Raw genomic sequence first — 22,799 nt, 5'->3', positions numbered from 1 at the left:
TCATACAATCCCTATCAACAACTCAAAACACTCGGAGGGGTCATGTGCTTTCTATAAATCCCTCAAAGGATAGGCCACCATGTTTTCTTCGGGGGGGGGGGAACTTACTCTCTCAGCCAGGTATTTTGGTAGCACTACGTTTTTTGAGCTATTCTCTACTTCCTTCTCTAGGATACCATCAGAAGAAAAGGAAGAGAAAAGGAGGACATGCTTCCCTTGAATGTGATCACCTACTTGTGGTCCACTATTGAGCATATGGGACTTGCCACATTATCTTGCTTAGATGGTGAAACCTTACTAGACATGACACAACGAAAGCATTAGGCTGGTTTTACTGAAATGGCCTGGCTTTCTTGTGTCTCTGCTGATACTAGAATATATCTAGTTAAGCTGGTATACAAGAAGAATGGTATACATAAAACAGAATCACCTGGCTGGGGCTTGATGTAGGCCTGCTAACTGTGTCACAGAGAGGTATAAGTGAGCCCGGCTGAAACCCTCCAAGGACACCCTGGCAATCTGCAGCCAGCAGTGGCGCTACATAAATGACTTGAGGAATAGCTGCTATGGCCTGGCTTCAATTATCAAGAACACCCCAAAAGATAAGTACACAGGACTGTATCACAAGGAACAACATAAAGCAAAGGGTGACATGCTTTTACTGAAAAGCAATAGGAAATCTCTTTAAGGATTTAAGTAGGGAGATGATGTGATGTTGATTGATTTCAAAGGGAGCACTCTGGTTGCTTCACAGGGGATGCAATAGAAACGATTGAGATTAGGGACCATGTTAAGTGACAGATTAGAGGAAGGACAAAGGAGGCCCAGGAAGGCCTTGGTAGCTATGGATGAGTCAATGTTGACTCTGCATGAGTTTTTCTAAGACCAGAGCTCTTTCTTTCAGCATTCCCTGGTGTAGATTAGCAGGGAGTAATGTCAGAACCATAAACGATGAGCCTCAAGCCTTGAGAGGTTGCTCAGTGACACCGTTTGATTGGTACGCCTCTTCTCATTGCATGTGTTTCAAACCACTAGTGCATATCCTTTCTTCTGGGGTACCCTCCCTGATGCTTATCCAATGCTCCAGGTAGGTTCTGTGCTCCCTACCCTTATGGTTCAGACATTTTTCCAAAGTTACTTTGCGGACTTAGCAGCCTGTCCTGCTTTGGCTGTCACACACAGAGTTGGTTGGGTCAGCATCTTTTATCTCTACTGCTGGACTCAGGGCTGCCTCACCTCATGTGCCGGATATGGGAAAGAATGAGGAGGAGCTGGGCCAGGCGACGATGCTGCTGCTGCAGAGTCAGGCCAGCTTTGGCCATCAGGTGGATCAAAGTGTCTGTAATCTTGTCCAGGACACGGTGGATGTGGTCCTTCTCTTCCAGAGACTTCAAGGTGCTGGACAGAAATGTGTATACTCCTGAATACACAGAGAGAAAGAGAGAGAGATTCGAAAACATCACAGTCACAGAGACAGAAGCATTCTGGAGATGGCATGATGGGACAGGGAGCTTCCTCTGACACCTTTATAACACTGAGGATACAGTGGACACGTCTGACACATTTGACAAGAGATTATGTGACACTCGTCATGAATATGCACAACTTTCCACATCAACAAGCCAGGGTGGCTTCTTGTGTCTAATCCAAGATTCTCAAGAAAGGACTATTGATATTGCAGCCATAATGGTAGTATGACCATCCCTTCTTAGGTAGATCTAACATCAACTTGAATTCAGTGATGACCACAGCTTCAAGAGGAACCCATCATTGCTTCCTTGGAGGGACAGAGAGATGTGCTACTTACAAAGAGAACATACGTGGTGTATTGGGATACTTAGGCTGCACCCACTATGCCAACTCCACATCTGGTAATGATGGGCAGACTGTCCCCCAGGAAACACAAGACACCTCTTATAATAAGCTTCACAAGTAGTTATGAGTAATTGGCTAAGTGACTAGAAGGAAATTGCTTGAAGCGGAAGTTATTTTGCTTCCATGCGTATTTGCTTCCACTAAAATAAGTCTACACATATTTTAGCCTCTACTGAATAGCATGTGACATGGGTATGGTCAGAAGACTTTAGGAACAGCTGTTTTTGCTGCCAGGCAAGTATGTCTTCTCTTGACCTTCTATGGGCTCTGCAAAAGGTAGGCTTGGCAGAGACCTTCATGGTGTTCATTTCCTCTGGCCAGCACTTGTCCTGAGTTAGGCAATCAGAGCCCTCCTCTAGAGAAGAGGCTGTGAGGAGCACTGAGGACAACGGGAAGGAGCAACGAGAATGATAGGAAAGTGGGAGGGAGCATGGTGATCTCAGCTCTTCTCTGAACTCCACTTGCCCTCTCTGGTGGAAGTAAGTTCCTCTGTCCTAACTACATGACCTTACAGGGCACACACATGATGTGGATTAGCACTAGGGTTAGGATAACACCACAGTATGGTTTCATGCTCTCTCTGCTCATCTCATTGAACAGATCATAACTATTTCTGCCCTTGCTCGTGTTTATGTGCACCTTCACGTTAAAAACTCCAAGGTGGAAATGTTCAACATCCTTAGTCATCACGGAAATGCAAATAAAAGCAACCCTGAGATTCCTTCCACCTTACACCAGTCAGAATGGCTAGGATAAAAAACTCATGTGACAGCACATGCTGGAGAGGTTGTGGAGAAAGAGGAGCACTCCTTCATTGCTGATGGGATTACAAGCTGGTACAACCACTCTGGATATCAGTTTGGCGGTTCCTCCGGAAATTGGACATATACTACCAGAGGACCCAGCTATACCTGGGCATATACCCAGAAGATGTTCCAACATGTAGTAAGGACACATGCTCCACTATGTTCATAGCAGCCTCATTTACAGTAGCCAGCAACTGGAAACAACCCAGATGTCCCTCAACAAAGGAATGGACACACAAAAAAAAAATGTGGTATATCTACACAATGGAGTACTACTCAGCTATTAAAAACAATGAATTTATGAAATTCTTAGGGAAATGGATGGATCTGGAGAATATCGTCCTGAGTGAGGTAACCCAATCACAAAAGAACACATATGGTATGCATTCTCTGATAAATGGATATTAGCCCAGAAGATCAGAATACACAAAGTACAACCCACAAACCACAAGAAACTCATGAAGAAGGAAGACCAAAGTGTGGATACTTTGTTCCGTCTTAGAAGGGAGAACAAAATACCCATGGAAGGAGTTGCAGAGACTAACTATGGAGCAGAGACTGAAGGAAGGACAATCCAGAGACTGCTCTACCTGGGAATCGTTCCCATATTCAATCACCAAACCCAGACACTATTGTGGATGCCAGCAAGTGCTGGCTGACAGGAGCCTGATATAGCTGTCTCTTGAGAGGCTCTGACAGTACCTGACTAATACAGAAGTAGAGGCTCACAACCATCCATTGGACTGAGTACAGGGTCCCCAATGAAGAAGCTAGAGAAAGGACCCAAGGAGCTGAAGGGGTTTGCAGCCCCTTAGGACAAACAACAATATGAACCAACTAGTATCCTCAGAGTTCCCAGGGACTAAATCACCAATCAAAGAGTACACATGGTGGAACTCATAGCTCCAGCTGTATATGTAGCAGAGGATGGCCAAGTTGGTTGGTCATCAATGGGAGGAGAGGCCCTCGGCCCTGTGAAGGTTCTACTCCCCAGTGTATGGGAATGCCAGGGCCAGGAAGCAGAAGAGGGTGGGTTGGTGAGCAGGGGGAAGGGGGAGAGAACAGGGGTTTTTTGTTTTTTTATTTTATTCCTTTTTTTTGGAGGGGAATCTGGGAAAAGAGATATATGACATGTAAATAAAGAAAATATTTAATTTTTTTTTAAAAAAGAAAATATGCAGAGCTTAATTAAAAAAAAAAACAAGATGCCTAATACTTCATTGTGTAAATGTTCCACATTTGCTTTATTCATGGTTTTGTTCCTGGATATCTACCTTGTTTCCAGTTTCTGGCTATAATAAATAAAACTGCAATGAGTGTGGTTGAACAGGGAAAAAAAAGCCTCGAGGTGTTGTCGCTCATTGACATAAATGCTGACGTTGTGGCAAGTGAGAACCTGAGGGTTGAAAACATAGAAAACATCTATACCAAGAAACTCATAGTAAACAGTTGTAGTTGCCCAGAGTAGAAAATGGCTATGTTTAAAAACAACAAACAAACAAACAAAAAAACCCAAATAGAACAGGATTGGCCCAAATCTTGACTGGTATGGATCTCAGGAGAATTTTGAGGCTTCTAGCACAGACAGGCACATTGATCCATAGTAGATACTGCACAGAATGCCAAGCAGGCTAGGGCTTATGAAAGAAACTGCGTATAAATGATAACGAGTCCCAACCTTTATCTTTCTGACCTGTTGTCTTTTTAAATGCCCATGCATTCTCATTGACCTTGGTGGATTATGTCCCACTTTTGACCATATTCCCTGTTTTCTGGACACTGAATACTAGATGCTGCCCTATACTATAGTTTTTGTTTTTGTTTTTGTTTTTGGAGACAAGGTTTTCTCTATGTAGCCCTGGCTGTCCTGGAACTCTGTAGATCAGGCTGGCCTCAAACTCAGAAATCTGCCTGCCTCTGCCTCCCAAGTGCTGGGATTAACGGCGTGCACCACCACCACCCAGCGAAAAGTCATTTCTTTAATCAGAAACTTTTTATGTTACAAAGACAATATACAAATCACAAGGGGGGATACTTTTTAAAATTGTGAAGATCAAAAGGAATAAACAGGGCTAAAAGTTGGGGATCTTTTGGGAATTGTTACATGATATGCATTCTTGACATATTTATTTCGCTAGCAGTTTCCATGTGGGATGGTCAGGGTAGATTGAAGAATCCATTGTTTTTGTTTTTGTTTTGTTTTGTTTTGTTTGCTTTGGTTTGGTTTTTCGAGACAGAGTTTCTCTGTATAGCCCTGGCTATCCTGGAACTCACTCTGTAGACCAGACTAGCCTCAAATTTTTGATTCATCCTGTTTCCTAACACAACTCAGTCCAACTTGGCTGAATTGTTGATGGGAACTCTTACATTGGTCCCCAATAGCTACATGGGTGAGAACTGCATTAAATATCCACAGAAAAATGAATGCTCAAGGTTCTGGTTTGTCTTGGGAATCTCAAACCCTCCTGGGAGAAACCCACTGCAGTCTCTTTTCCATGCTGGGAGCCAAGTGCAGAGCTTGTGTCTACTAAAGAGTTTTCCCCTGAGCCTGTAGCCCACTACCTTTTTAAAAGATTTACTTCTCAGCTTATTTTTATCTTTATTTCATGAAGGCCTAGTTGAAAAGGTGTAACTGTAGACTGTTGACAGATATTTCAACTTATGAACCTATCATCCAGCTCAAAGTGTGAAGCATCTCGGCCCCAGAAAATGCTGCCTTGCCTCGTTCTAGGCTAAGGAAGCCATTTGTCCTCACCCAGGACTTCTATTCTTCTGTTCATGCCAGAAATCAGCATTGTGTATGAGAGTATTATCCACTACTTATATGGTGCTTATATTCTTATCCTTTTGCAAGTTGCTACCAGATTAATATAGTAAATTGCTTCTATATTCTGAAGCTGAGATGGACTCTCACCCCTAGTATAAAAAATTAACAGCTTCCTGCATTTCATTGGACTTCTCTTTATCTCTCAATGCACTATAACATGTAACATTTGAAACCCAGTTTTTTCAGGAAGCCACAAATAAACACTGAGGGTTAACACTTGAGATGATACCATGGTGCATCGAAGGTTCCATCTGAACTGTGTTCTTGCTCACAAGTATATAGAGCTTCTTTTTTTTTTTTAAATTAGATCACCATTTGAACTTCTTAAAAATCTTTCATGCACACCATTTTAAAAAAATTAGATAAATAAATAAATAAATAAATAAATAAGTACATTGCTCAAGAAACCATCATTGGTATAGACTTCGTAGCCTGAATCTGATGCTTCCATAATGGTTTTATCTCCTTATTGTTAGGCATTGCTAGTGTTAAAATTGTACTTTAGATATTTTTTTATGGATCCAGTATTACTGTAATGTATATTCCATTAACTATAAAAATGTTATATTATATACACATATATAGTTATATACACATGTTGTTTCCTAAAAACTGTTACATTCTACACTTCTACAGTGAAATTGACAAACAGCACATTTTTAAGATTTGCTTTATAAAGATATAGAAATACCTGGGTTACATTCTGCCTAGATTCCATGTGGACAGGTGGCAAAGAAAGAGGGAGTCCGCCACAAAATGATGTAACTGTCCAGTGGCTGTGGGGTTAGCCTGGACCTTGCAGGTGGCAGGGAGGTGTGCCTTGGTGGGCTGGTGTCAGTGCTGACCTCAGCTGAGCTCCCCAAGTCTCTCCTTATATTCTGTGTATCTTTCCTGACATCACTGTCTCATCTCCTAGAAGCCTTACCACATAATGAACAGCCTGAGAACCTGCCCAGACCCCTAAACCTGAGTTAATCCAAATTGAGTGATGAAATTTTGAACCACATCCTTTTCTGTTACGACCCAGGATACTGGTTTTATTCAACAGTAACTCCTTTCTTGGTCAAGAAATCTTAGAAAGTACCATCTAATAGCTTGGGGTTCTTGCTAAGGGAGGTAGCCCCCACCATCCCTTCTCTTTCCACTGTGCACTATGTGACAAAACACACTTGTGCTGAACTTCAGCAGACTCTGTGGATAGCATAGTTTATTTTGTTTTTCAGTTTGGTTTGGTTTGGTTTGGTTGGTTTTCAATGCAAGAAAAAGACATGACACTCCGACTCAGGGAGCCATTTTTTTTTTCTTTTAGGCTGTCATCTCTAGAATCTCTCACAGGGCACGTGACTGTCTGGGTTCCTTCTTCCAGCAAGAACCTATTGAGAACCTACTATGTTATCTGACAGGGATTCCAAGCTTTATATCTTTAGAAGAGTTAATATTTTAACAGAAGATTCTGCCCAAGGAGAGAGAAATTATTTTAACACCAGCTTCCAGAATGGAGAACATTCCTGTGAGTAAGCCTGTTTTTCTAGTCCTGCTTTGGCACCAGCTCAACTTATCATCTCATCCTTGTCAGCAGGCACTTCCTAGCTGTGCAAATATACATCGAAATAAAAGTACAGCCCTATCTAAACGCCAGTAATTGACAACAGCCACCATAGTCCTGTAAGAATTGAGCAAACTCATAAAAATACTGAAGAGCCAGGAATGCCCATTAAGCCTCACCCCTAGATGGAGAGCTTCAGAAGGGTTTACTAAACAAACATCCATCACCAGGAGATATCCTACTTGCAGGGAGTAATGCCCAGTTCCAGAAAACGTCCCCAGTAGGGGGTGGATCTCTCCCCACCCCTTTGACTGCAACAGGTATCTTCTCCTCACCTGGGGTGCAAAGGTCAATGGAAACAAAGAACAATGAGCTCTACCAATTAGAGATAACCAACTCATGCTGTAAACCTATGTTCTGGGAGGGTATAAAAAGTGTGTGCTTTTGTTCCTTGGGGTCACCTTTGTCTGAATGCGGGGCGACCCCAGTATATTGGATTATTAAAAACCTCTTGCTGATTGCAGCGATCTCCATCTCTGTGTCTTTGTGAGTGGGATGACATAGGTCCTGGACGTAAGACTCGGCTCTCAAATTCTTACAGTCCTTTGGGGTTTCCTGGCAATACACAGTCCCTGTTTGCTGCCTGCCACCCTTAAGGAGCTGTTGAAGAAACAAAAGCCACCCACAGTCCCAGAATGCTTCAGGTGCTGTGGCAAACACTGTTAAATAAGCATGAGTACAACAAAGCTGCTGGTTCTATGTCTCAGGCAGTTTCTGCCATGCACCACAGCATGATTGCCAGAAGCCAGGGACCAGTGTGTAGACAGTAAGAGCCTTCAGAAAGACACAACAGGCCAGGCTTTAGCCACTTTGCAATCTGTGCCAAACCCCAAAGGTGGGGAGTTTGTCTTGAAGCATAGTTATTAGGCATGAACATGTCCTGCCACCACTGGGAGAGATAGGAAGAGTCTGTAGGGGATGTAGTAAGAGGAGAGAATGACAAGGACATCTCAAGTGTAAGGGACTCATGTATGTGTGTGTGCATGAGTGCATGCATGTATGTGTTTATGTGTGCTTGCACGAATACATGTATATACACGTGTGTATATATATACATATATACATATACATATATGTGTATATATATATGTGTGTGTGTGTGTGAGAGAGAGAGAGAGAGAGAGAGAGAGAGAGAGAGAGAGAGAGACAAAGAAAAGACAGACAGATACACAGAGAGAGAGACAACAGACAGACAGAGACAGACAGACAGATGGACGGACAGACGTACAAACAAACTGACTGACTGACTGACTGACTGACTGACTGAGTTGGGTATGAACTTTCTATATCACCCATGCTAGGCAGCACTGCTACTGAACAGCATCTGCAGCCCTCCAACCTCACATTTTTTGCTCGAGACAGGACTTCGCCCAGCTTCCCAGTCTAGCCTCGAATTTACTCTGCTATCCAGACAAGCTGTAACTTGGGAGCCTCCTGATTTAAACTTAATAGTAGCTAAGATTATAGGACTACCATATAAAGGCTGTCTAGAGATCTTGAGATAATCTGGCTTTTTCTCAGGCTCATGTGACCTCAACTGTCCCCTATTCTACTGCAACACTCTTTCCAGTTCTTTTTGCATCTGGGCCTCACAGGAATACCCTTTCTATCTTTTAGCTTCTTTCCACCCAATGAAACCATCTAGAAGTTTGAGGAAGACTGAAGCACACCCATCCCTGGATATAACCAGGAGGAAGCTTAGACAATGGCTGGGCCACCTCTGACATTGACCCCCACTGGGGAGGCTCCTCTAACTGCTGGGAATAAGAATGCTGAGACCTTGGGCTTACCAGCTGCTGGAGGGCAAATTCTTCCAACAAGGCAATCTTAACTGGTTTTTGTTTTTGTTTTTGTTTTTTGTTTTCAAAAGGAATAATGTAGTAGTTGACCTTGGGAAAAGTTCTTCAATCTACAGCAGCTTGACTTAAAAGAAAAAAAGCAGGAATAATTCAAAGGGAAAAGATGATCAATAATACGAAGCCCAGAGGTGTAAGTCACCTGGACCAGAACTGTCGCTCAGCTTCCATCTCAGGAGGAAGTCATAGTGTTCACGGCTGAGCACATGGAGAGTCACCACAGAGAAGTGTCTCTACAAGCAATGTCTTTTCTCATTAGTGGCTTGGAGGCAGACCATGATGTATGTCATCAGTCCCTGTTGACTCTCTGGTTCACCTTTGATTGCCATTTGTTTGAGGGGCAGTGCTACTCCTGATGCAGTCTTTGGTCAGTCTTGTGGATGGAATGAGATGTTCCTGCCACGAGTCTTTGACATTTGAATATATGGTAAACAGTTGGGGGTCCTGTTTGAAGAGGCTTACAAGGTTGGTCTTGCTAAAGGAACTATGTCACTGGGGGGTAAACTGAGGTTTCAAAGACCAACATGTTGGGTTTCAGGTACACCCTGTTTGCGGTTTAAGATATGAGTTCTTATCTACTGCTCTAGGCACCATGGCTGCCACCTGCTGTTTCTACCTTTATGGACCCTAACCATCTGGAAACAAACTTTTCTGTAAGTTGCCCTGTTTGTACTTCTTTGTTACAGCAATAGAAAAGCAACTACTACAGACAGTTGTATTACACAACTGTTATTTAGCAGGGAGAGTTATTCTAGATGTTCTACAAAGTGCTGGACAGATAGTCTAAGGCACTCATTTTCCCCTATGCTGTACATCTCTGTTAAGTCCTGTTGCATGGATATACTAAAAATACAAACTTGGAGTTAAAAGTTTTGAAAACAGAGCTGAGATTCACTGGCAGAACACTTGAATTTGATCCTTAGTTACACACACACACACACACACACACACACACACACACACACTCATATGCATGAGTATATACATGCATCTGTTTTAAATGTCTCAAAAGAAGTAGTACGCAGATGAGTTTATAGTGAGGAAAGTTATTAGGAATGTCCTCACCTGAGTAGGGCCTCATGAAGATCCACCCCTAGCTAAGGAGGGTGATGGCAAGGGTAGCCATTATTTTGAATGTGATGTAGTCATTAATAAGCTGCCCATGTTCTAGTAAGTAATCCTGCACCCATGCCGAAGTAAGCAACCCTAATTTAAACTCAGTGGGTCATTTAAAAAGGCACTAGTGTAAGATGGGACTGCTGGGAAATAGAAGATGTTGAGAGGAAATGGAAGGAGATGTCGAGGCTAGATCAAAATATATTACACACGTGTGTAAAATTTTCAAAGAATAAATTTAAAATATTGAATTTTTAAAAACAATATTTGATGCATTATTTCAACTCCAACAACTGTCCATTTACTTGAATTGATTTCAGTGTCATTGAGCAGATATTACAGACATAACAGAATTAGTTATAAAGATAAATAGAGGAAATGTTCACTTTCCTAAAGAAAACTAGAGCCAATGATTATAAAATACCACACACTGATGAAATAGTGAGTTCTTGACTTTTACACATTTTAAAAAATTTTTATAATAATATTTTGTAATAATTGAATAATTAAATAACTTTTAATTTAATAATTTAATTAATTCAATAAATAATTATTCTGGTATCCATGTCTGGTTCTGATTTATCATGTTCTGCGTTTCTTGGGCAGAAAGCTTCAGATTATATTTATGTCTAAGTATTCCTTGTGATGACTTCATTTTTGCATTTAAAAAAAAAAGAAACAAACTTTTACCAAGCCTTGTATATCTGCCCTGAAGTATATAACTTTAGCATTTTATTTTAAGTGAGTTTAATATAACTTTGTTATATTAAACTATATACTATATAGTTACTATATACTCTGAAAGCACACTGATTTCTCTTCAAATCATGAACGTCTTAGAATCTCTTTTAAAGTTTTACAAGAGGTAACAGTTGCCCAGGCTCCATCAAAGACTGATAATTGAGCCAAGGGCAGGGTCTGCCACATGTGCTTTAACAAAATCCAGCCCTGGCGACTCATGCTGAACTGGAATGACAAGTCACATGACTGCCTTCAAGTTTACCTCTCGTGAGCATCAAGAGGTTAACTCTTGACAACATGGAGTTGTTGCAGGATTTTCCCTGTCCAATCATATTAGGGCAGTGGGAGGCTTGTGATTGGACAGGAGAAGGGAGGCGGGGCGAAGAGTTGAACAGAAAGGGAGAAAGGTCTGAGGAGGAGAGAGAGAACCAGAATGCAGGCTGACTTGGTGTTATCAAAAGGTTAGAATAATAGGGTTAGCCGGGCGGTGGTGGCGCACGCCTTTAATCCTAGCACTTGGGAGGCAGAGGCAGGCGGATTTCCGAGTTCGAGGCCAGCCTGGTCTACAGAGTGAGTGAGTACCAGGACAGCCGGGGCTACAGAGAGAAACCCTGTCTCAAAAAACCAAAAAAAAAAAAAAAATAAATAGAATAATAGGGTTAAAGCTTTATCATTATCATTTGGCTCTGAAATTATTGTATTGGCATCTTATAAATTGTGTTATTATTGATACATAAATCGAATTGGCTAATTAAGCATTGAGTCTTGATTCTACCGGGTAATTAGGTGTTGAGATGTCTAACCAGGGGTACGTGGAGCGTTGAGTGAAGGTGAGAGGAACTGGGGGCGGGGACCACTGAGAGATGGTAAGGTGGGAGACATGTGGCCTCGCAGGGCTGGCCAGCTGGGCCAAGAGATCACCTGGAGCGGGGGCTAGCTCTAGAGAGTTGTTGGCCACAGCAGGAACACAGGAACATGGTCTGGCCCCGCAGAGAGTTAGCAGGTTCATTTTTTAAGTTTCCCACAACACGGAGTCTATCAGTGTTCTTTGAAAACTATCCTATCTTCACACTTAGTTTCAAGATGTCTTTCTCATGGAGTTCCTGGGTCAGGCTCTCCCTGCCTCTTCTTTCCCTCTTTTCTAGTCATGGCTGTTAGAATAGAGCTAAGTCTTAGGAAACATCTCATTGAAATGGCAGAATCTTCATTTTCCCTGAGTACTTGGAGGACCACATAACAAAAGACTACAGAACTAAACTGTTTGCCTCTGTTCTTGCTCCACTACAACCAGCACAGCTGATTTCTCTGACTCTAAAAATGTGAGAATTTCTCATCACCAGCGATCAAGCAGGTCCCTAGCAGAAGCCACTTCATGTCATCAAACACAACTCCTTTCTAAGACCCTCCTTCTGGAGAGAGTAATCCCACGGGGAAGGGCGCAACCCTCAGAACCACTTCCCATCTCCTTCAGTATCACTTGTCTGCCCCAGGTTCTTTTGCCCTGTTTCTGATTAACTGGTCAACAGTGAGAGCTCTCACAACCCCCTCCTTGCTTGGGTTTCATTAATGATCTTGAGTGGACCATGTAACTTAGGGAAATGTGGATTTTTCTTTCTTACAAAGAGCATAGCAAGAGATACAGGTGAAGAGATGCTTGGTGCTGGAAGGATGGTGGTGCTTTGATGATCTATGGGAGGGCATTGGACCCTCTATCCTTCCACATTCTCAGCTGCTCTAAACCTTAGCATTTGGGGCTTGGGGATATTCTTTGCTGTTTAAGAATGCTTGAGTAAATTTTGGGCCACTGGTAATCAAATATACCTTCAACTCTCATCAAGCCTTGACCTTTCCAGGGACAACCACATCCTGATGCCACATAAGGGCCACTAGCTGTTCAGTGAACTCATTAGCATGGTAAAAAGATATGATCATTTCATAATTTTAAGGGCTTTAAGAGTTTCATGCCAGGAAATACAGAAATACAGACACATGTATGTATTTGAAAGTGATTCAAACATGAACCTGTTTGTAGACTTAGCATTATTATACACATCAGAGTGTTTGAATCACTACACAGCGTGTCTCTCTGTTATAATAAGTCCTATTCTAATATAATTCAAGAGGTGTTTTATACTTATTTATGATTAAACAAGTACATTGAAACAGGAATAACATCTGAAAGGCATTCAGGATACCTTGTCTCATTGACATTGCCTACATTTGAGGCCTTAGAAAGAATGATTTACTTAGAATTCTCTTTCTTCCCAAATGCCAGTATTGCTATTCTTCTTTGTAAGAGAAGCCACAATTTTGATTCCAGAAACACTTAGTCATCCCCCATCATGCTTACTATTCATTCTGAATACTGACATCCTTCATGGCAGCCAGCGTGTTCAAAGAACAAACTGAAGCAGAAAGAGCAAACCAAGAACATTGCAATGTTTTGTTTGTTATGACTCAAAGACACAGCATCACCAAAGATTTCAAAGAGAGTGCTTGATGCCATTCAGGAATTTAATTATCATTTTCATGCTTAGAAAAAAAAAAACAAGTATCACTTTGGGAAATATGTATCCACTGATGGGAAACTTCTATCCTTTTCCAGATCAGCAGTTATTCAGCTGCAAGATGAAGAACTTCTCAGGACCTGATCTTTGTATACATTCATACCATTATGCTAGTGTACATCACATGACATGCATTGGCAACATTTCTTCTGTGTGAAGTCACAGAGGGCCTGACAACTGAAAATGCATGTCCCTGCCAGAAACCCAACACAGGAACAGGTGGTTCTGTTCACTTAGGACTCCTTTATCCCTACAAGTGCATTTCTTGGCACTGACAACCATTAAACCCTACAGGTCTGATTCAGAAATTTCTGTCAATTTGGTGTAATTTTTATTGAAATGTACTAGATGTTCTTGAAGGTAAGTATGTAACACATCAACACATTCAAGCTGACTCAGAAGATAAATCTCTTGATGACTTCTGATGGAGATATTGGTGAGCTGATGGAGTTGACTTGAGGCAAATTAAGACACATGGGCGTTTGCATTAAAATGGAATTATGTGCTTGAGTATATATGGAACCCCTGATTTTATTTTTTTTTTATAACAGACAAGATAGATTCTAGCTTTCATCGTTCAGGAAAAAGTTGCTATTGGTGTATATATTTGGCATGGGATTTTGTTTCTGCTGCTTACATCTGTAACATATTAGGAGACATCTAGGGTTCTGAGTTTTCTATTCTTCAAGCAGTCTGTTCCCACCCCTCTGGGCTCAAAAAGGAGAAGTTTCAAACACATGTGTAATAGGAGACATAGAGTCTGAGAACTGGTGAGATGGTCTGCTGATTAAGAGTGTATACTGCTCTTGCAGAGGGTCTAACTTTGGTTCCTAACACCCATATCACAACCACATATAACTCCAGCTCCAGGGTCTGGCCTCTTTGGGCATGTATGCTCACGTGCACCTACCTCCACATCAGGACACTGCTGTGTCTTATTTAAGCAGATATTCCTTTCCAGAGACAGATTATCCCAAGTTTCCTGGCACTTGTTTTTTTGCAATGGGTTTTTGTATTCTTCCTGGAGAGACAGCAGATCTAATCCCACTCTTTCAAGTCCAGATGGACTTGTGACTCACATGTAACCAATGGAATAGGCTGGAAATGTCCCTCATATCTTCTAAGGATGTGTCAGAAAAGACCATATAGCTTTTGCCTTGGTAGCTGCCTTGGGGACTGCTTTTAATCACTTGGACCAGGAACTTTTGTCACCTCATAAGAGGCCCAGTGTGGCAGCATCCAACCAGCAGCATCCAAGTTGAAATCTTGCACCGATGTCCGAGACAACAGCCAGTATCTTTTGCAACATATCAATAAAGATCCATCAAAAGTGATGTTCATCCACAAGTCTTGGAGTCCCTACTTGAGGAGTATTCTCACCTGAGGCCTCAAACATCTTGCTAAAGACACAAACCATTCTATCATTGTCCTTTAGAAATTCATGACCAAACATTTTTTTAAACTATTATGCTTGAGGTTAATCGATTTTTCCAAGGGCAGCAGCCTTGACACACATGACATAAGACTTTTAGAGAGAAAAAAAATGATCAAGAAGATGCAGATTGGAAATTCCATTCCTGATCCCCTGAACCACCAGATATGATCTGATAGGCTTGGTTACTTCATGTTCCATAGTTCAGATTCCACAGTCTAAGCCATATGGGGGCTTCGGTAGCAACACAGGTTCATATTCCTGGATAGGTGTACAGATAATGGTTTTCACAGATTCCTTCTAACTTCACTAAATTCGTCACGCTGATAATAAAAGTGTCCTATGAACGTTCTGTCAACTTGACACAGCCCAGAGTTGTCTGAGAGAAAAGCCTGAACTGAGGGTTTGTAGTGGATTGTCTTAACTGTTAATTGACATAAGAGGTCCCAACCCGCTGTGGTTCAGCAAGTGTTACTAAGCTGTATAAGAAACCAGCTGAGCATAAACCTGAGAAAACCACCAAGTAGCATTTCCTCCACGGCTTTTACTTGAAGATCCTGCTCTGAGTGCTTGAGTTCCTGCCCTGACTTCCTTCAGTGATGGATTGTGACCTGGACATATAAGCCAAAGAAAACTTTCCCTCCTCTAAGTTGCTTTTGATCTCGGAGTACTTTTATCACAGCCACAGAAAGGAAACCAGAAGGTCCAGATCACTCCCTACTTGGAAAGCACCAGCAATTCCAGCTTCCCTTGGGACAATGGAGACACAGTTGTACAGTCTTCATCAAGTCCTGATTGTTAAGATGTCATCTTTGTAAAGATTTGCCTTCGGAGAGGCTCTGTCGAGTAACTAGCATACTGTACTTCTTAAAATCCCCAGGAGCCTTGCAATAGAATGCCTTCTCTTTGGTTTGACCTAGACCTTTAGAGCCAACCCTGCAGCTCATTTTAGGTACAACACAGAGATATTTTTTTGTGCTGATGTAGCTCACAGAGGTGGTGATTTCTGCACATTGCTCTCCCTTTATAGGAGCTTTGTTAACTCTTAGTTCGCTACTTTTCACTGCATGAAATTCAGTAAGTATTTCAAATCTCGTAGAACAGTAATGGATGGGGTTGGGGGGAATGTCCCTTCTACCCCTGGGAAGCAATGTAAAAAGTCACTATAGATAGATGTACTCATGAAATATTACCAACTGCTCATCTGACTTAGTCTCTGACTCAGAAAAGCTGATTCCAGAACCAAAAATGCATAGTGAGCTTGTGCAAACATGTCCACATCATCCTGAACTGGGCAGTCTGCTCAAGTATCTGAAATGTCCAGCACCAGCAGCTAAGAAATGAGACCACAGACTCTCAGTCCTAATGGGAGAGTTTGATTCCAATCCTCAGGAAAACTTTCCCTCTCTTTCCTGAGGAAGATTCAAAATGGCTGACAATCCCTGCTGGAGTTTGCTGTTGTTGTTGTTTGCTTTTTTATAACCAGGGTCAAATTTCCTTATTTCCAAGAGACAAAGGAGCTGTTGGTTGCATGTCGCGTGTCTCACTTCCATGCTTCATTTTAAGTATTTGATGACATAGAAACTCCATTACAAAGGCATCATATGAGTTTGATTGGCTTATTTTAATTTTTCTCAAAGAGAATAAAGCTAACATTACATGGAGACATGGGATTCTAGAATTGTGTATTTAAAAGATACCTTATGTTCAGTTAGTTTGGTTGCATAAACCATTTGAGCAGCACTAACTGGGCTCAGGGGATTAGCAACAATAAGGAAAGCAGGAAGGAGGAGGAGAATGAGAAGAGGGAGGAGAAAAAAGAAGGAAGAAGAAAAGGGAAAGGAAGAGGAAGTTTGAAGGTGGTTGGATTGAGGGAAATGTGGGTAGAGATTAAGAGGAAAGATATCACGTATCGTTGAAAACATGTATGAAATTCTAGAGAAAAAACTATTTAAAATTAATTAATTTGTTTTTTTGGGTTTTTTGTTTTTGTTTGTTTGTTTGTTTGTTTGTTTGAGACAGGGTTTCTCTGTGTATCCCTATAGCTGTCCAGGAACTCACTCTGTAGACCAGGCTGACCTCGAACTCAGAGATCCACCTGCCTCTGCCTCCCAAGTGCTGGGATTAAAGGCGTGCGCCACCACCGCCTGGCCAATTAATTTGATGGTTTAGAAATTATTTGAAGAATCAAAAAAGCCCCATGGCTATATCAATATATAGGCAGACAGAGAAATGTAGGTTAGATGACAAATAAGTAGTTATATAGATATAGATAGATAGATAGATAGATAGATAGATAGATAGATAGATAGATACACACACACACACACACACACACACACACACACATACATACAGATAGACAGACAGACAGACAGGCAGACAGATAGACAGGTAAAGTTAGCCTCATGTGAAGCCCTCACATTTAGACTCTGTTGAGTTATTCTTCCTTGATAAAAGCAAGAACAACAGCAGGAAGAGACCAACACCTCTGCACACTGATTTGTCTGCCAATGTCAGGTACCCTTGAGATACTTCTAGGCAACTTGGCTTCAGCAGATGGAAGGGTAAAAACTACCAGTCTCCAAAATCTGAGAAGACAAGCCTTAGAGATAGAAAAATATCCACAAAAGACACATCTAATAAAGGACAGTTCTCCAATATATGCTCAAAGTCAACCATAAAAACAATCACCTAATCTAAAAATAAATGGGAAATATTAACATACAACTCACCAAAGAAGAACTACAGATAGCAGCCAGGCCTATAAAAAGATGCTTAGCTTCATATGAGTTTAGGAAATCACAAATTAAAACCATAATAAAATATATCTCTTAGAATGATCAACCCCCAGAGTATTGACAAAAGAAAATGCTGACACGGACATGGAGTGACAGGAACACACATCCTTCACTGGTGGTGTGAAAATGTTACTGCTCACTTTGGAAGGTGTTTGGGCAGTTTCTAACAAAATGGAACAAACTCTTACCGAAGGATCCAGTAATCCCTCATCTCAGTGTTCACAAAGAAAATAGAAATTTATGTCCACACACAATATTTTTCACACAGATTTGTGGCAGCTTCATCCACAATTATGATAACTCACAAGCAACCAAGCTTTCCTTTAGATGGAGAATGGATAAACTGTGGTATATTCAGACAATGAAGTATTATTCACAGATAACAAAACATGAGCAACTAAGCCATGAAAAGGCATTGTAAGGACCTGAAGTGACCAATACAGAACAGAAGAAGGCAATGGGAAAAGGCGACATACTGTGGTAGACCAAACACATCCTGAACAAGACAAAGTTGTTTGTGGTGACATAACAGATTGGTAGAAGGAAGAGGGTGATGAAGAGAAGGAGAATAAAGGATTTCTGTATAATAAGAAACACTTGCTTTGTTTGTTTTTTGTGTTTTTTTTTTTCGAGACAGGGGTTCTCTGTGTAGCCCTGGCTGTCCTGGAACTCACTCTGTAGACCAGGCTGGCCTCGAACTCAAAAATCCACCTGCCTCTACCTCCCAAGTGCTGGGATTAAAGGCGTGTGCCACTATGCCTTTCTGGATTTCTGTGTTCAAGACCAGCCTGGTCTACAGAGTGAGTAGTTCCAGGACAGCCAAGGCTATACAGAGAAACCCTGTCTCGAAAAAAATGAGAAAAAAAAAGTAAATAAAAAAAAAAAGAAACACTTGCTAAAAGCCATATGGTATAAAACATTAACTGTGGGTATATCCCACAGTCTTGGGATGATAATGATGCATCATTGAAAGCCTGTTGTTAAAAATGTGCCACTGATACAAGATGCTGATTGTGAGAGACGATGGAACAGGGTGGGGAGGCAGAAGACATCTGGGAATAGTCTTTACTTCCCACATATTGTGTGCATCTGTGTTTGTGTGTGTCTGTGTGTGTGCAGGTGTGTATGTCTATGTATGTGTCTGTTCATGTGTGTATGTGTGTATGTGTGTGTATATGTGTGGGTGTCTGTGTGTGTCTCTGTCTGTGTATGTCTGTGCATGTGCATATGTGTTTATGTGCGTGTGCCTGTGTGCATCTGTGTGTGTGTGTGTGCATGTCTGTACCTGGATGCGTGTGTGTCTCTGTGTCTGTGCATCTGTGTGTGTCTCTCTCTGTGTTTTAGGACACAGCTACTATAAAGGAGGAATAGGGAAAATGTGGAGGAGAATTTTGTAGGGATGGAGGTGGGATGGCGATGCAGAGAGAAAGGGAACAGGGAGGTACACATAACAGTGAGAATGCTGAAAAACCCCATGCGGTATAATAATGGCACTTATATCTTGGGGGTAACCAACAGCCACTTAATCGGACTTGCAGCCCACTCAATAGGAGGGAATCCATGACTGGTGCTGTAGATTTTACCACCTGCCTGTGACTGGCAAAGCTATTGAATCCAGAAGAAAACCCACTATTGTAGTTTCCTAAGCCAGTACAAAGTCTAACTGCCTTCTAAATACCTGTCCCTAAACCCACAGATAAGTGTAGCTCTCACCCCTCATCAAAGCAGTTTCTTTTACAGTAGATGGAGATCATTATAAAAAGAACCATAACTGTTCAAAATGTAGAGATCAATTGACCAGGTGGATTTGCCCCCAATTAATATGCTTATAACACAACCCCTGCACAGAAGGCTTGGGGAACATTGCAAACTAACGGGGCAAAGACTATAAGAGCCAGAGGCTGCTCAAAGGCAGTTTCTTTTAAACTGAAGTAACAAGGGGACACAAAGTGGAGGGAGGGAGTTGATCTGGGAGGAATTGGGAAAGAAGATATAGTGTACAAAATTCTCTAGGAAATAATAAAAATACTATACACAAATGTGAAGTCTATTAAGTAGTTAAAGTAATTTTGTGCCTATCCAATTAGGAGTTTGTGTATGTATGTGTGAGTGGGTGGAAGGTTGTATGCATGTAGGTATGTTTGTATGTGGAAGCCAGAAGTCAACTTCAGGTGTCTTTCTCAATTATTCCCAACCTCAAGACAGGAAACTAAGACAGGTTCTGTCACTAAACCTGCAGCTCAAATGAGTCACCAGGAATCTCAGAGACCATCTTGTCCCCTCTTTCCTAGGGTTGGGACTACAATTGTTTACTGTTGTACATTATATATGCTTGCGGGAGAACAGATTCAAATTCTAAAGCACTTTACCAATCAAACTACTTCCCTAGTCCTAATAAAAACAAAATATCCAAACAGGAAAATATATGCAAACTGCATTTGTAGAGCTGTAGGAGGCTGAAGCATCAGGGCTTACAGAGACAAGGGCTAGGGAATGTTTCCAGAGAGGCAAATGGCCCATCTTTGACTGGGTCACCCAGCTGCTAAATAAGTGTCACAGCCTGAGCTCGAATCCAGACCCACCTCGCCTCTGACTCAGCACTCAAACACTTAGAGCTAAGAATTTCTTAGCTCTAAGGTTTGCAGACTCATCTTCTTGGACATTTAAAATCACTAGACTAATTTTCACAGTGACAAAACAGTAGGAGCCATTTAGGAGCCGTTTAAGAGCAATTCTGCCTTTTGAAAAAAGTCAGAGGATGGTGTGGCCAAAAGGAGTTGAAACGACAGGAGGTCTTCTATGAGTCTCTTTTTGTTTTGTTTCTGAAACAGTGTCTCTATTATATAACACTGTCCTGAAACGCTCTCTGTAGACCAAGCTGGCCTCGAACTCATAGAGATCCATCTGCCTCTGCCTTCAGGTATGTGCACTATGCTCAGCTTCTATGAGTGTCTTTAACTAGATGGAGACTTTCACCAATTGTTAACAGTCATTACTTTCCTGGGATGAAACTGGGATTCTCTGAGAGATGGGTTTTTATCTTGGTGTCTTTTCTCTATTTTCCAAGTTCCAAGCATTGGGTGCTGATCACTTTTGCAAACCAGAAAAAAATGAAAATGCTTTTAAAAATACAAAAAATGCCTCTTATTCCTGATATTTCACCGACTATATCAACAACCAAGTTGTTGAGTGAGAAAAACACCTGATGAATAGGCCCTTCAAAGAATCCAGAGATTGTTATAAAGACATTATTTGTTAATTTTCTGATAATATTTCCATTATCTCTAAGGTAGTTCCTATTTCTGAGACTCTCCAAGGTTGTGGCTTTAGCAGGAAATGAAGCTCACCGATTTGTTACTGAAAATTTACCCAGTGGTTTCCTTAGTTGGAAAGAATCCTGATGTACCACCAAGCTATACTTAGCTGCAGAGCTAACTACAATGATAAATGAGCTTCAAAGTCTGACAATACTATAAGACCATGGTTTCTCTAGAAGGTTCTGGGGGTTCTGCTTTCATAAAACACAGAGGCCCAACTAATTCAGTAAGTCACATTGCCATTCCGGCAGGAAGGACCAGTGTTTCACCGGACACAATGAAAAAAAAAAATTGACGTTCTGGGTGTCACTCATCACTGTTGTCCATGAAAACAGTGAGATTCTGTCTGACACTCCTGTCCTCAGAGCCGTGTCTATGTCTGTCTCTGCAGGTAACTAAGATGTAGACTTCTCTCAATCCGTAGGTGCTCACTGAGATTGGGTGAGGCACAGCTTGCACCACCAGGCCCCAGTTTTTCAGTGAAGCATGCAGCTGGATAGATGGTAAAGTCATGTGTCAAACTGCTTCTTCCAAGCTCATCAGGGACCAGGACGTGGAATGTCCATCCCCAAAAGTCCCAGAACCAAGTGCTAGCAAAGTCACTGGAGGAGCCCTGTTCTTTACCTCTAAAAGAGTCACTTAACATGATGTGCTTGATTTCTTCAATAACTTGTCTTGTTCTTTTAAAATAATGCTTTATTTTTAAATCAGTGGTAGAATGTAACATGTAAGAGAGCTATCCCTGAGAACATGTTAAGTACCTGCAAGGGGAGTTCACTGTCATGGTGTCTGTGCACAATATAAAGCTACACAGCACCTACATATAAAATCTAATTCTGGTAAGCATTGGCTTCCAAAGGAAGCGTTTATGTAGTACATGTATAGAGTCCTGGACTGTGGGTGTTTATGAACACCAGCAGGGTGTGGGCAAAAGGAAGCCATCAGCTCCCTACTCATTCCAGCAACTTCCATTCGCCTGCCTCATGCTCCACAGGGCACAGTGGCTTACGTGTGTGGGTGTCTTTTACAGTGATTGATAACAGTGTGATACGGTGTTGGTGGAGCAGAAGTGTGCCTGTACCCTTCTTTACAAACCACCATACCTCTTTCCCATACCAAACATACTTCTACTAAAATGTGCAAGCTAAAAACTAAAATTGGGAAGTGGCTCATTAAAAGTGAAAAATGAGCAGGGTTGGAGAGATGGCTTGGTGGTTAAGGGCATTCACTGATCTTCCAAAGGTCCCAAGTTCAATTCCGGGCACCTACCTGCAAGCTCACAACCACCTGGTGCCATCTTCTGGTGTGCATATATACCCATGTCTGGTGTACTAGTATGCATAAAATACACAAATGTGTAAGTCTTTTTTTAAAGTACAAAATAAGCGTCACTTATATAGTCAAGAAAGAAAAAAAAGTGTTCAATGGTTTAAAAAATGAAATTCATTGACTACATTATCAATTACATGCCATTGGAAAAAATAGACATGTATAATATGATTAAGATAGATTAAGTTCTACTTCCATGTGACGGCACTTCAGTGATTGGCCACATTTTATGAAGTTGTCCCGTGGGACTACTATGGAGCTAAACATTTCTTATCACTCAGTGATGCCACTACCATCTACCCCTGTGTTGAGGCACAATGTATTACTCTGATGTTTGTGCTGGGATTTATTTATTTATTTATTTATTTTTTTGGATCAGATCTGAGCATAGCCCTCTTTAGAAAAGTGCAACACATATAATTATGTATACTATATTATATTTGCTCAGGACAGGGAACATTGGGTTTTTAGTTTAAAGTTCATTAGACTCTTATTTTTATTGCTGGTTTAGAATGTATTCCAAGCA

The 22,799-nt window shown here is 41.4% G+C and overlaps 1 protein-coding gene across 4 annotated transcripts in view; it reads right to left on the bottom strand.

Moving 5' to 3' along the window:
- Esr1 (estrogen receptor 1) overlaps nt 1-22,799 on the bottom strand; it is a 381,713-nt gene that overhangs the window by 6,342 nt on the left and 352,572 nt on the right. For all 4 annotated transcript variants that reach the window (XM_031354125.1, XM_031354128.1, XM_031354126.1 and 1 more), the window contains exon 8: nt 1,237-1,420. In XM_031354125.1, coding sequence (XP_031209985.1) covers nt 1,237-1,420 — 184 coding nt within the window. The remainder of the gene's footprint in view (nt 1-1,236; nt 1,421-22,799) is intronic.

The sequence above is a fragment of the Mastomys coucha genome, unplaced genomic scaffold (assembly GCF_008632895.1).
Source record: "Mastomys coucha isolate ucsf_1 unplaced genomic scaffold, UCSF_Mcou_1 pScaffold5, whole genome shotgun sequence".
NCBI lineage: Eukaryota > Metazoa > Chordata > Mammalia > Rodentia > Muridae > Mastomys > Mastomys coucha.
Note: the sequence above shows the minus strand (reverse complement) of the source record. Positions and strands in the feature narration are given on the sequence as shown.